Source organism: Cibotium barometz, chromosome 46 (genome assembly GCF_041138505.1).
Source record: "Cibotium barometz isolate CiBa-2024 chromosome 46, ASM4113850v1, whole genome shotgun sequence".
Taxonomy (NCBI): Eukaryota; Viridiplantae; Streptophyta; class Polypodiopsida; order Cyatheales; family Cibotiaceae; genus Cibotium; species Cibotium barometz.
In genome coordinates this window covers 21,275,501-21,288,482 of record NC_141091.1, presented here as the reverse complement: position 1 = coordinate 21,288,482, position 12,982 = coordinate 21,275,501, and the positions used below count along the sequence as shown (strand labels likewise).

General features: G+C 47.3%; 1 protein-coding gene across 1 annotated transcript in view; it reads left to right on the top strand.

The window, feature by feature from the left end:
- LOC147611984 (outer dynein arm protein 1-like) overlaps window positions 1–12,269 on the top strand; it is a 38,863-nt gene extending 26,594 nt beyond the window's left edge. The window contains exons 4-8 of the mRNA XM_086783833.1: window positions 9,491–9,698; window positions 9,943–10,133; window positions 10,338–10,562; window positions 11,175–11,397; window positions 11,745–12,269. Of these exons, the coding sequence (XP_086639959.1) occupies window positions 9,491–9,698; window positions 9,943–10,133; window positions 10,338–10,562; window positions 11,175–11,397; window positions 11,745–11,905 (1,008 nt within the window). The 3' untranslated portion in view covers window positions 11,906–12,269. The remainder of the gene's footprint in view (window positions 1–9,490; window positions 9,699–9,942; window positions 10,134–10,337; window positions 10,563–11,174; window positions 11,398–11,744) is intronic.
- The last annotated feature ends 713 nt before the right edge of the window (window positions 12,270–12,982 follow it).

Here is a 12,982-nt window from a genome sequence, read left to right as displayed (position 1 = left end):
GCCATGCCAAATGTCTCTAAAAGCTCACAGATATATCTCTGCTGAGACACAAAAATACCATCACGAGTTTGGAAGATCTCCAAGCCGATGAAGAAATGAAGAAGTCCAAGATCTGTCATCTCAAACTCCTGGCCAAGTTGTTCCTTAGTGCGAGCAATATGCGCACTGTGGCTCCCAGTGAGAATCAAATCATCCACATAAAGAATAATAAGAGTAACCAGCCCTCCTTCTCTGTAGATGTAGAGATTTGGATCTGAATCCGATCTCTGAAAACCAGTCTGAATGAAAAAGCTATCAATACACTGGTACCATGCTCTGGGTGCGTGCTTGAGACCGTACAAGGCCTTCCGTAAACTCCAGAATTCTGCGTTTTTCAAGCCATCTTGGCTGGTCTCTGGAAGCTCGGTAACTCCAGAATCCCGGACTGTCTAAAAGAACCATCTAGGTACATGCCATGCCCTAGTAGGGCGGTCCTGAGTGACCTCTGAATGCCACAAAACTCCTGTCTCGGCTACTGATTTGGCCATAAGAGCGGTGAGTTTGTATAGGCCACGTTCCTGCACTCCTTGCCATAGAGGCTGCCCTGTATCACGATCCTCAACGATGACGGAATGCTCATCAAAGATGATTCGGGTACCTAGCCTGGTAAGAGAAGTCACAGACAAAAGGTTAAATCCCAAATCAGGAACATAAAGGACCTCAGCATCTGACCTGTGTCCTTTGCCATCTGGAACGAGAGGAATAGTGCCGGATCCTTGTACTCGAAGAGTGGACCTATCTCCAATAGTGACATTGCCGGACTTGAAGGTTCTGAAGCCAATCGTGCCGATAGGTCATGTGGCTGGAAGCGCCACTATCCACATACCAAGGTCGAGAATTAGAAGAGGCCAATGCAGTATCGTTGGACTCCAACTCTGTAATCGAGAGGAATACCCCCTCTTCCACGGTTGTGGCTGTAGAAGAACCTGTATTGTTGGCTTTGGACTTCTCTCTCCACCATGAAGGTCTAAGGTTGGGGTGCTTTTTGTAGCATTGATCCATAGTATGCCCTGTCTTCTTGCAATGGGCACACTCCACCTCAGACTTGGTCTTCTCTTTCTCACCCTCTTTCTCCTTTTTGGATGAATCCTGCTTCCCTTTCCCTTTGGATTGCCCCTTCTGAGCGGTAAACGCCTTGGAGCCTTTGCTGCTACCACCATCTCTTTGTAGGAACCGGGCCTCCTGCTCCAAGATCATAGGAACAAGATCCTCCCAGGTGATGTCCTCTGTCTGGTTGAAGGCAAGAAGTGAAGAGTACAGGTTGTCAAACTTGGGAGGCAACTGAGCAAGTAGCTTGATTGCCATATCCGTTGAGGCAATGTTCTTGCCACAAGACGCTATCTGACTCTGCAACAACTCCATCTGGTTGATGTGATCTCGCATGGAAGACGAATCAGTACATGTTATCTTCGCAAGTTGCACCTCCAAAGACATGCGCTTGGTAGAGGTCTTGACCTCATAGAGGTCCTTGAGCTTCTTCCATATCTGATAAGCCATGGTATAAGACTTGATATGGGTGAGAACCGCATCCTGGCAGTTCATGAAGATGAAGGATCTAGCTCGAGCATTGAATCGGTCCCATAAAGCTGCCTCTTGCAAGGTACGAGATGAAGCCATCTGTGCTGAGGTATCTGGCCGAAGTATAGGGGTGGTGACGAACTCCCAAAGGTCATATGTCTCTAGAATAGACATGGCCTTGACCTTCCATAGGTCAAAATTGGTGCCATCCAGCTTTGAGGATTTGGGAATATTGGGAAGAATGGGTATATGCACTGAAGGTGCTTGAAGTAAGGGCTGTTCCACGATGTCATCAGCCATGAGCCCACAATAGAATGCTGTAAAGAGTACTTACTGCTTCAGAAAACGCTGCCAAGAAGAGGACTGCAGATCAGCCACAAAAACGCAGCTGTATGGAGTGTTCTCTCTCTCAAGGTAGCACCACACTGAAAACTCAATCCCTAGATGATGAGGGAAAGCAAAGAGGAGGAAGATGAGGCTGAAGTGTAGAGGAAGGGCTGTCAGAAAGGGGAGGGTGGGAGGCTGTAAAACGCAGCCAATATCTGCCGGCTGATCATTAAGGAAAAGAAGGGCAACTGAAAGAGGAGGGAAGAGGGGCTGAAGCGCAACCCCTAGGGCTGTAGAGAGGAGGCGGAGCAGAAACGCAGCCACCTAATCAGTCCAACAGCCGGGAAGCAAAAAAAACGCACCTCTCCAACCGGATGATGATGCCCGATGCCTGAAAAACAGGCCGCCTTGATGAAACGCAGCACCCCTTTGATGATGACAATGCTGGCCGCCTCTGAAAAACGCAGAATTCAGCAGCTTCTTCATGATGAAAACCTCCAGAAAGATGCCTGGTGCTCTGATACCATGTCAGAGTGCGTGCGGAAGCGGTACGGAGACGAGAGAATGAGAATGAGAGAAACACAGAAATCTGAATATATGAAGCAAGTACAACAGTCCTGCGTGGAGCGGTGTGTGGCTCTGTGGGTAGGGCTTGTGGATGGAGAAGAAAAGGAAATGAATGGATGAATGAGTGAGAGCATGGGGGCATATATATACCCCCTCTAGGAAGCTGGCCGACTGGTCCTAAAAAGGACAAAGGAGGGCAAAAATAAATAATGCCAAAAGGCCCATAAAAGGTGCCCAAAAAATAATAGAAAAATAGCCAATGCTACCTAAAAATAATCAGAGCTCCTATGTCCCCCACTGACTTAGTGATGGGGTTCACAACCAGGAGATGATTCATGCTAACAAGAGGGACAGCGCTTTCATGAGAATCCTTACATTAGCCTTTGTATTCTTGGGAAAAATAAAGAGTCATCAACGTATGCTTGTGCCACAAATTGTGTACCATTAGCCATGGAGAGAATCTAGCTGTCCATCTCGTGTCAATTTGTCTATGTAAAGGAGCATTGGGTGGGTCGCGATGGCATACAAAAGTGCACTAAGCAGACAACCCTGCTGAACAGATTTCGCAAGATACCACAAAGCTGAAAGTTCTCCACCCAAAATGCATTTAGTTGATCCCTCTTGATAAAGCCAAAAGACGACATTTTTCATTTTAGGTCCAAAGTCCATTCTATCCATAACTTGAGCTATGAACTCCCATTGCACCGTATCAAAAGCCTTAGCTATGCCCACCTCCATGATGAGAACTTCTTGATCCGTATACTTGGCATATTCAATGCAAATATACACATTTGCTATATTGTCAGTGATTTGTCTTCGAGGGACAAATCCAGACTGCGCTGGATGCAAACTTGCTATTCTGTTAACAAGCATCTTGGTAACCAATTTATATATGATTGGCATTAAAGAGATGGGACGCCAATATGATATGGCTTCACAGAGTTGTTTTTTGGGCATTAATTTCAGCAAGCCTTCTTTCCATGAGCATGGCAAGTATCCAACATTCCAGCAATGATTCACCATAAGCGAAATTGGCGCTCTTAAAATGTTCCAAAACGTCTGAAAGAACTCCACTGTTAAACCATTCCAGCCTGGAGACTTTCATTTACCTAGGCCTTTTAAAGCATCATCCAGTTCTACATCCGTAAAGGGCTCATCCATATTGTCAGCCTCTTGGCGTGTAATGATAGGCGGCAACAAAAATGCGAGAAAAGTAATCATGGCAAGCTTTTGCAAGCTATGTTTTTGTGCATGTCCAGGTACCATCTGTCCAACACACGCACACACACACACACACACACACACGCACACACACACACACATAAGAAAGAGCACCATATATATATATAGAGAGAGAGAGAGAGAGAAAGAAAGAAAGAAAGAAAGATATATTAACGTCTACGAGAGGCCAAAGTCGGCCTATGAGACAAAAAATAATACAACTCTGTTCTTCCGGTCATCGGAAGAAAAGAAACAAAAGAAAAAGTGTGCATGTGTCTGGATACAACTGTGAATCATCATGGATCGGTGGAGCCCATATACAAACAATGTAAGGGGGGGTGGGGATGTGGATAGAGTGCTAAGGCAAGATGCATCTCTATATGTTGAAGGGGTGGTACAAGCATGCTATGTAGATCTATGTCTAACTCCATCCAGTGCCATAAGAGGGATATAAGATATCATACATCGCCGATGCTGAGGCTGTGAATGGCATGAACATGTACCCTGAGTCTGAATGAAAGCGAGCTAGCCTCTCCTGTGTCTCCATCTGGTGTCTCATTCGGATAGCTGCTATCTCTCGGTGACGGAGTCGGGGTGCTCTATGTCCAGTCTGTCTAGGTCTCCTCCTGGCTCTCAATTCCTCTGCTCTCTGTGCGGTCACCCCACGTGGTACATCAGCTGGCACTGGCATAGCTCTCTGGAAGAAATCTGAGAGCTGGGACTGTCTCCCACCCCTAGTGGGAGCGGGTGTCTGGAGGAGTCTCTCTCGAGAACTATGAAGCTCTAGTAGTAGTCTGCCAAGCTGTCGCTGGTCCGAGGCCTCCATCAACTGATGTAGTGAAGAGTGCTCCTCAAACAATCCTGCATATCTATCTCTGACCCCTTGGTGGGCTCTACATCTACATACAAAGTGATCCTCAGTCTCCACCTCCTCGCGGCACAATCTGCATATCCGCTCAGCTCTAGGAACCCGTGCCGCTCTCCCAGCCTCTATCTCTAGCTGATGTGATGAGACTCGTAGCTGTCCAATAGCAACGCGAGAGCTGTGTGGCATGTATACATCCATGTACCGCGGTCGATGTATAAACCCATCCCCTGAGATGCTCATAAAGTGGTCTCTGTAGTACAGCATCTTCGGTGGTAGTGGGCTCTCTGGTGCTGTCCATGTCTCCTGTATGTAGTGCTGCCATATGTCCTGTCTCATCACTCTGTTCCTCTCATTGAGAGAGAGGTAACCCCGTGGAGCAGACTGATCATACTGAAAAGGTGGCAACCGCTCAATGTCTATACCATGATGTGAGAACCACTGTAGCATCTGTGCATACCAAGATCCAGTGTGTCCAGCCTCGGCCAGCTGTCTGGATGCCTCAAAAGCTCGGCGGGATAATCTCTCCATGGGCATCTCCCTCATCCTGTATATAAAGGAGATCGTCTGGAACAATGCCTCCACTGCCATAGGTGGTGCAGCAAACTCAGCTCGAACAATGTCGTGCGGGACGGATGGTTTGCTGCGTATCATCCTCGAGAGCATCAAGATCTGTGGTCTCTCCAGCTGTACCCATGTGGAGGCTGCAAGCCCTGGTGCCCAAACCGCTGCTGCATACATCAAGGCTGGTGTCACTAATGTATCAAAGAGCCACCCCTTCGTGCGGGGTTCCTGAAAATGTGCCTGATAACACTGACGCTCAAGGCCAGCAAGAGCTGCATACCCCCGGGTCACTCTGTCTCGGACTGCCTGAGCCATGGAGAAGCGTCCAGCTGAGCTAGTAAATGTGATGCCAAGGTAAACATAAGAGCTCACCACCTCGACCCGCCCTCCTGCTAATGTGAGAGTAGTGTGGCTCCTGACTGCGGGTGAAGTGTGGAAGATCATAACCTTGGTTTTCCCAAGGTTCACTGTGAGCCCCTGCTGTGCGCAGAAGTCATCAAGAGCCACAAGGTGTCTTTGAAGCCCAACCTGCGTGTCAGATACCAAGATGATGTCATCAGCATAAAGCATAACATGGACAGTAATACCTGATAGCTCAACCCTAGAGCCTCCTCCCTGTGTGATGTAGTCGACCACCTCATCAATATAGAGCCCAAAGAGCGTGGGGGAGAGCGGGCACCCCTGCTTCACACCAATGGTGCTAGCAACTGTGTCGGACAAGCCTCCTGGGCATCGGACTCTCCCAAAGACCTGCTCATATAGCCTGTATATGCCCCACATCATGTCTGAAGGTATGCGTAGTGTCTGTAGTCGCCGAAAGAGGCGCTCTCTGGGCACAGTATCAAATGCCTTGCAAAAATCCACAAAGCAACAATAGAGCCGTTGCCTCCGTGCCTTGGCCTGATCAATCAGGCACCTCAATGTAAAAATGTGGTCGATGGTCGAGAAGGCTCGACGGAAGCCTGCCTGGCCTGCTGCTCTCAATCCTCCAACCTCTGCATGAGTGCTCAGCTCTGCCTCCAAAACTGCCCCGTATAGTTTGGCCAATATATGGCCAATCATGATGGTCCTGTAGTTCTCGGGGTCTAGTACATCTCCCGCTTTATGGATCGGCACAATAGTGTGCATCGTCCACTCAGCCGGAAACCCCTCTGACAGAGCTCTGTTGAAGAGATGAGCAAGAAATGGTGCCAATGTATCAATAGCATAGATGAGATGCTCTCCCTGTAATCTTGTATGATCTGTCGCCCGTCCATTTTGGAGTCGGCCTATGGCCCTCCTAACCATAGGTGGGGTGAAGAAGGTGGAGACTGTGGGGCATGGCTCTGTGGGCTGTGGTATAGGGGGCTGTGCAGGCACATCATAAAGTCTCTCTGCATATGTCTGCCAGGTCTGAGGATCGGCAATAGGTGTGGGAGGACGGGGCTCTCTGAGTCTCCTCCAAGCAGCAGCAGCATCTCTGCTCATGAGCATGTGATATGTGTCCTAGTACTGAGCCTCCTCATAAGCTCGCTGCTTACGGCGGGTGAGAGTATGCATCCTCCTGCCTGCCTGCCTCCGGGTGATCTCCCTGCGAGCCCTCTGCACTCGGAGACTGCGGTAAAGGTTTCTGCACTCATCATCGTACCATCGGTTCTGGGGCATGCTCCCAGATGTAGGTGGCCGTCCTGTCTGTATGTGGTATGGGAAACTCCTCGCGGCTGCGGAGTGAAGTACATGTGCGAGCAGGGAGGTAAGCATGGCCATGGGTGCCGACGGATCTAAGGCAAATAGCTGATCATGAACATGATAGTCGTACACCTCGGCTAGGTCCTGAGTGAAGTGAAAAATAGTGCGTGGTGGCTGTATGATGGGTGGGTGGGTCTCCAATAAGCTCCTAAAAGTGAGGGATAGGTATGTATGATCCGCCCCAATGGGGCATGGTGGTACGGTGAAGTGAGACACCATATCTACTGCCTCCTGGGATCCCATCACATAATCCACTGTACTACTGCCGCCTCCCACTGGAAAGCAAGTCAACCCACCTGAATCTGGCCACTGAGTCATCCCATTATAAATAACGAGATGGTGTCGGCCCCCAAGCTCCAGCAGATGTTGCCCATATCCAGTGCTGTCAGCTCCTCCATCAGCGGAGATCCGAGTGGTCCCTGTATCCTCTGTAGCTAGCGGCTCTAGTCTCAGGGGATTCTCAAAGTCATAGATCTCGCACTGTCTGCTCTGAGTCCGTGCATTGAAGTCCCCCATCAAGAAGACTTCTCCCAATGTTGAATAGTGTAAGATCTCCTCAGATAAGACAGAGTATGGAGACTCACTAGCCTCTCCTCCACCCGGTTCCTCGGTGGTGGCAAACTGCGACCCCTTCGGAGGAAAGTAGCAAAGGGCGATATAAATCCATCTGGTCGCTGAGAGGCGTAAGCTAATCCACATGTATCTCGCCTCCGAGTCTCGTGCTACGACTCGAACATGCTTATGTAACCCATGCCTGAAAAGCACTGCAATACCTCCTGAACCTCGGGAGGTGGCCTGTCTCATCCCCTGTCGGTGAGCTGACTCCCACTGATAACCCTCAACCCGTGGTAAGCCCCTCTCCGGGCTCTCATGTGTCTCTGTCAGCAAGATGATATCCCGGCCCTCCATCACCTCCTCAAGTCTCCCTGGATGTGTCCATAGGACTCCATTACAGTTCCAGATTGCTATGTGTATCTCTTTGTCTTCATGTTGTTTCCTCCGTGTCTCATAGGCCAGATGGCGCTATTCGACCCTCTTCCCATCAATGTAGATGTGACCATCCCTATAATGTGCCTTCTTCCCTTCTTTGCGTGCCGCCTTGATCTTCGGCATGCATAATCTTCTATGCTCCAGTTGCATCCATGTGAGGTCATCATCGAAGTAGATGGGGTCCCCTGGCAAGCTCCTCAAGATAGCCCGTCTTCTCATAAAGCTCATCCTACTCTCCTCGTCTGGGAACTGTAGCACTAAGGCCTTGCCTTTGGTGGAGTCCTTTGGGGTTGTCCTCCATACTCTAGTGAATGGGAGCGGCTCATCCTCCTTTAGTCCTAGCTTGGTACATAGGTTCCGCCCGTCAATCTCGGGCGTGGAGGTAGTGCTCTCTGGTATCCCTGTGACTCGGATGTTGAGGCGCCGGATCCGTCGCATCTTCTCTTCATCAAGAGTAGACTGCATCATGTGTACATCTTCTTGTACCTCCTTCTTGATGTTCTTCTTCATCACTTGTACATCTTCTTGCACCTCCTTTTTGATGTTCTTCTTCATCACTTCTACCCATCCTTCGCGGGCCGCCTCCATTTTCCCCTCGATTGTGTGGGTGAGGGTTTTGGTGATCTCTTCTTTGATCGCCTCTTTGTCCACCTCAAGAGTCTCTCCTTCCTCCCGTGGACGATCGCGTAAGGATGCCACTTCGCCCTTCAAAAGGTTGATTTCCTCCTGCATGGCGAGCTTTTCCTTCTCCCACTCCTCTTGCATGGTAAGCTTCTCTTCCTTCCATATTTCTGCTTCGGCCTCCAGCTTCCCCATGCGCGTCAATAAGTCATTCTTGATGGCGGTGATGGTGCTGTCCAATGTCTTCTTTTGGTCCTTGATAAGATCCCTAAGGATATGATCAAGCTGGCTGATTTTGTCATCTACAGACCCTCCCATTGTAGAGGGAGGGAATGTTTGAACGGAGCAGGCAAAGAACAGGCAGCGGGAGAGAAGAAGTGGATGAAATGAAATTCAAGTCCCCATTATGTTGCTGCCTTGGGGGCCTGAGCAGGGGTGGGTGGGGAAAGCGCCCGCGGGGGTGGTGGGCGCAGGCGAAAGGGGAAAGGGGGCGAATGCGAGCAGGCAGTGGGGGTGGTGGGCGCAGGCGAAAGGGGGCGAATGGAATGCGAGCAGGCAGCGGGGGTTGTGGGCGCAGGCGAGAGGGGGGAAGCGAAGGGGAGCGAAGGCGAGCAGGCGGCGGGGGTGGTGGGCGCAGGCGAAAGGGGGGAAAGCGAAGGCGAGCAGGCAGCGGGGGTGGTGGGCGCAGGCGAAAGGGGGCGAATGGAATGCGAGCAGGCAGCGGGGGTTGTGGGCGCAGGCGAGAGGGGGGAAGCGAAGGGGAAGGAGAGAGAGAGAGAGAGAGATAGAGAGAGAGAGAGAGAGATTCTTTTAATGTTTATGAAAGACCCAAGGGTAAGACAAGTGTGCTATGATTAAGCTAAAAGTAGGAACATGGAAAGTGAGAAAAAACACCATGAGAAGAGGGGTCTGTGTACTACACAAGCCCGGCAAGTACAAATGACAGTAATGTATCCAGAGTGAATCATGTGTTGTCATCCTCATTTGAGAGAGAGAGAGAGAGAGAGAGAGAGAGAGAGAGAGAGCTCACACCAAGGTTTTTTGATGCAGGCAAATGTTGATAATAACATCGTTCAAGGCCATATGAAACTGCTCAAGGGTAAAATGTCACAGCTTAGACAGGAGCAAGCATTTTACACGAACCTGCATCGAAAGTTGAATAAGGAGCTGAAGGAATGGGAACAAGATATCCAACAATGCATTGTGAACATGAATGGCATGTATTCAGACAGGAATGAATACCAAGAAGAGATTTCAGGTAGGTGGTCTTACATCTTGATTTAAAGTGCCTGCCTTGTTGGTGGGTCTCTACCAAGTATCGTGCCATGCTGCCTATTAGGGGTCCAAGTTGGAACCCCAACGTGTATAATATATTATATAAACACAATATCAAATATAAAACTGCCTGCTTTAGTTGCATTTTTGACAAAACATAGAAATTTCAATTCGTCCAATCCAAGTGCTGCATCATATCTAAGATCAATTGTTGTTTACGATGCAAGACCTTCTTGAGATGGCTGATTGCAAGCATAACTATTTTCAATGGTTGACAATGGAGGGATGGGCCACACAAGAGTCTATTTCCTTGACAGAATTAGCATCTAGTCAGCTAAGTGGTATTGAAACTGAGAATATTGAAGGTGAATCAAAGAAGCATGGCTTGCAGGACAAGAAGAAAGAGAATGGCATTAATGTAGGACTTCTGCTCTCCTCAGCCTCTAGGTCTGAGAGGGGAGTGACATTTCCGAGACTAATTGTTTTATAAGTAACATTCCACCCAAAAGTTCTATTATTTGTTGCCATCTAGCTTATAAGTAGAGCATTCCAAACTTCTTGTTGGAAGATCGCCTCAATTTATCACATCAAAGCACCTCAAAAAAACTTTTTTTTGCACCAGAAGTTGAGAAAGACTAAGGATCAAAGTATGAGAAAGATAACGAAGACTCATTATGCAAAGCGTAGGAAAGCTGGAAATCATTACAGAAAGTGGGTTGAGATAAAGGCTTTTGCAAATACCCAGGATATTTTGAAGGTTGATGACATTTCTGGAGTTCTTCCTAGTATTGTCGAAGCATGTAACAAGAATGCAGAGCTCTTCAAACATATGAATGAACTTCTTGAGGTAGTCCTTGCTTGGCATCTATTGGTTGATCTTTTATTGTTACTTCTTCTCCTAGCATTCACTGCACGCTTTTATGGGCATATAAACATGGCATTCTTGGAAACGTTTCTATATATTGTTCAAGAGAAGAACGAGTAACAGATGCATTTTCTCTCCCTTGCATGTTTTAAAAATTTCTTTAAAAAAACAAATGGAAAAAATGCAAGATTAAATGGATTAATTCTTGTCAATTAAAATAATGAACTTCTTTGTTGGTTGTGTGTGCGTGTGCATACATGCAGGGGTGTGTGGCATGTGGTGTAATCGTGGGTTAGTGTGAGTGCATGTGCACATGTCCATGTGTGTGTGTGGTGGGGGTGGATGGGGAGCATGTGCAGGGTCTGGGGGTTTGGTTTTTTTGGCCCGCGGGGGGGGGGGGGGGGTGGGGGGGGGGGGGGGGTGGGGGGTGGGGGGGGTGTTTGTTTTTGTTTGGAGATCCTGAAATCTAAATCCCTGAACTTAAAAATTCTACCTCAAAGCACTGTTCTCTTGACAATAGGAAGGTACATTTATGCCTCCTAAGCAAGGTAACCCGACTGGAAGATGCAATCTAAGTATTCTTATCATGTACAGGAAATGGATGCACTAGATTTGGTCAAGCAGGACAACATATTTGGCAAGCACACACCAGAAAATGGTGATTCCAAATCAAGTGTTGCTGCTAGAAAATATGAAACAGATCAGACAGTCGCTTATCTGCTTGATTCTCTGAGGCATTTGGAGATTGATGATGAGGCCTTTGTACCTGTTCTAATCGACATGAAAAAACAGATCCTTCTTGTATTCAAAGAAGCTGGTGCTGTACACCCCCCTTCATCTTCATGCCCATTCTTTATCAGAATTCTCTTAATTTTCTAGAAGTTTGTACAGCTATGTTATGCGCAGTAGGTTGGTCATATCCTGAATGATTGGGCCCTCGAATATGTGTGTGTGTGTGTGAGAGAGAGAGAGAGAGAGAGAGAGAGAGAGAGAGAGAGAGAAGCTCACACACACACACACACACACATTGAGGGCCCAATCATTCAGGGAACTCTATCTGTCTCTCTCCATCACTAATTGCTAATCCTTGGTTTTATGCTAACCTGGTTTTAATCTGTTCTCTCTTTAGAACTCCACAAAATCTAATTTAAGTTATTGTTGCAGGGTGTTACATCAAGGATGAAGCATTAGGGATAGGTGTTGACCCAGGACATGAGAAGTTCAACAAAATGCCATCTGATATTCAACCTCTAGAGCTTACAGTTGGGAAGTTTTTTAGTAAACTTGAAGACTTTGTTGATCGAAGCTCCGGAACTTTCAGTTGATGCCCACTTATATGCTACAAGAGAACCATAGGTGTATATCAGGATGGATCTTTGTGATGCATTTTCCAGCTAAGAAATCTGTATATACTTCTCATAATGAAACCAGAAAGACACTATACTTGGTAACCTTGTTGCATTCCCCAGGGATTGTTTCACATATGTTATGGTAGTAGTAGAATGGTAATGAGATGTCAAATGGGTTTCCTATAGATAACTCACATGATGCATTTACTGTGGTTCAAGTGGTTACACACCATTATATCATAAAATGAATTTCTTCTCCACAATTATATTTTGTGAGGGGTGTAATAAAACCCAAATACGAACGTAATTGCGGAGTGAAAGTTTTGATACTCTTCTTCAGTGCAAGAAAAAAACTTTAATTTGAGTCTCTCTCAACCATTGGTGCATTGATACAGCACAAGGAATATTCTTTGATGATGGGAAAGCATAGTTGTCAAAGCATTTTAAAAATGAAACCCCCAAAGCATTTTAAAAATGGACACGGCAACCCCCAAAGCATTTAAAAAATGAAATCAACGGTCCTAACGGCATGTGATCATGCCATGTTGTAGGGTTAGTTGTGTTCCATAGATAGGCTTGCATGCACAAGTATATGATTTTGTCCAAGATTACAAAAGAAAAAGTTATTTGAATGTGTGCCACAATTGTAATGACACAACTTCACTTGGGATGGCACCTACAATCTTTCCATTGATAACTAGGTAGGACATTATTTTCATAAGTGCAAGCTTAATAATGTAGCCTTTCCCAACTTGCCAACCAATGTTTCCAACTTGCTTTTTCAACAAGGTTGAAAAAGCTTGGTTGGCAAGCTGGGATGCAAACATCTCAACAGGGTTGGCATCGGCTTCCCCCGAGCAAAAATGTGAGAACAGGATTGGGACCTTGCCAATGCCAAATTTTGACCACTATGTGGGAAACACCTGTGATTTGGATCACATTCCTAGTCTCGACTAGATTGGGGATATAAAATACATACGAGCACTGGTGGATCCTTCATGCCTCCCAACCTCCCCTTGCCTAGTGTCTTGGCCAATGCCTACGAACATTGGT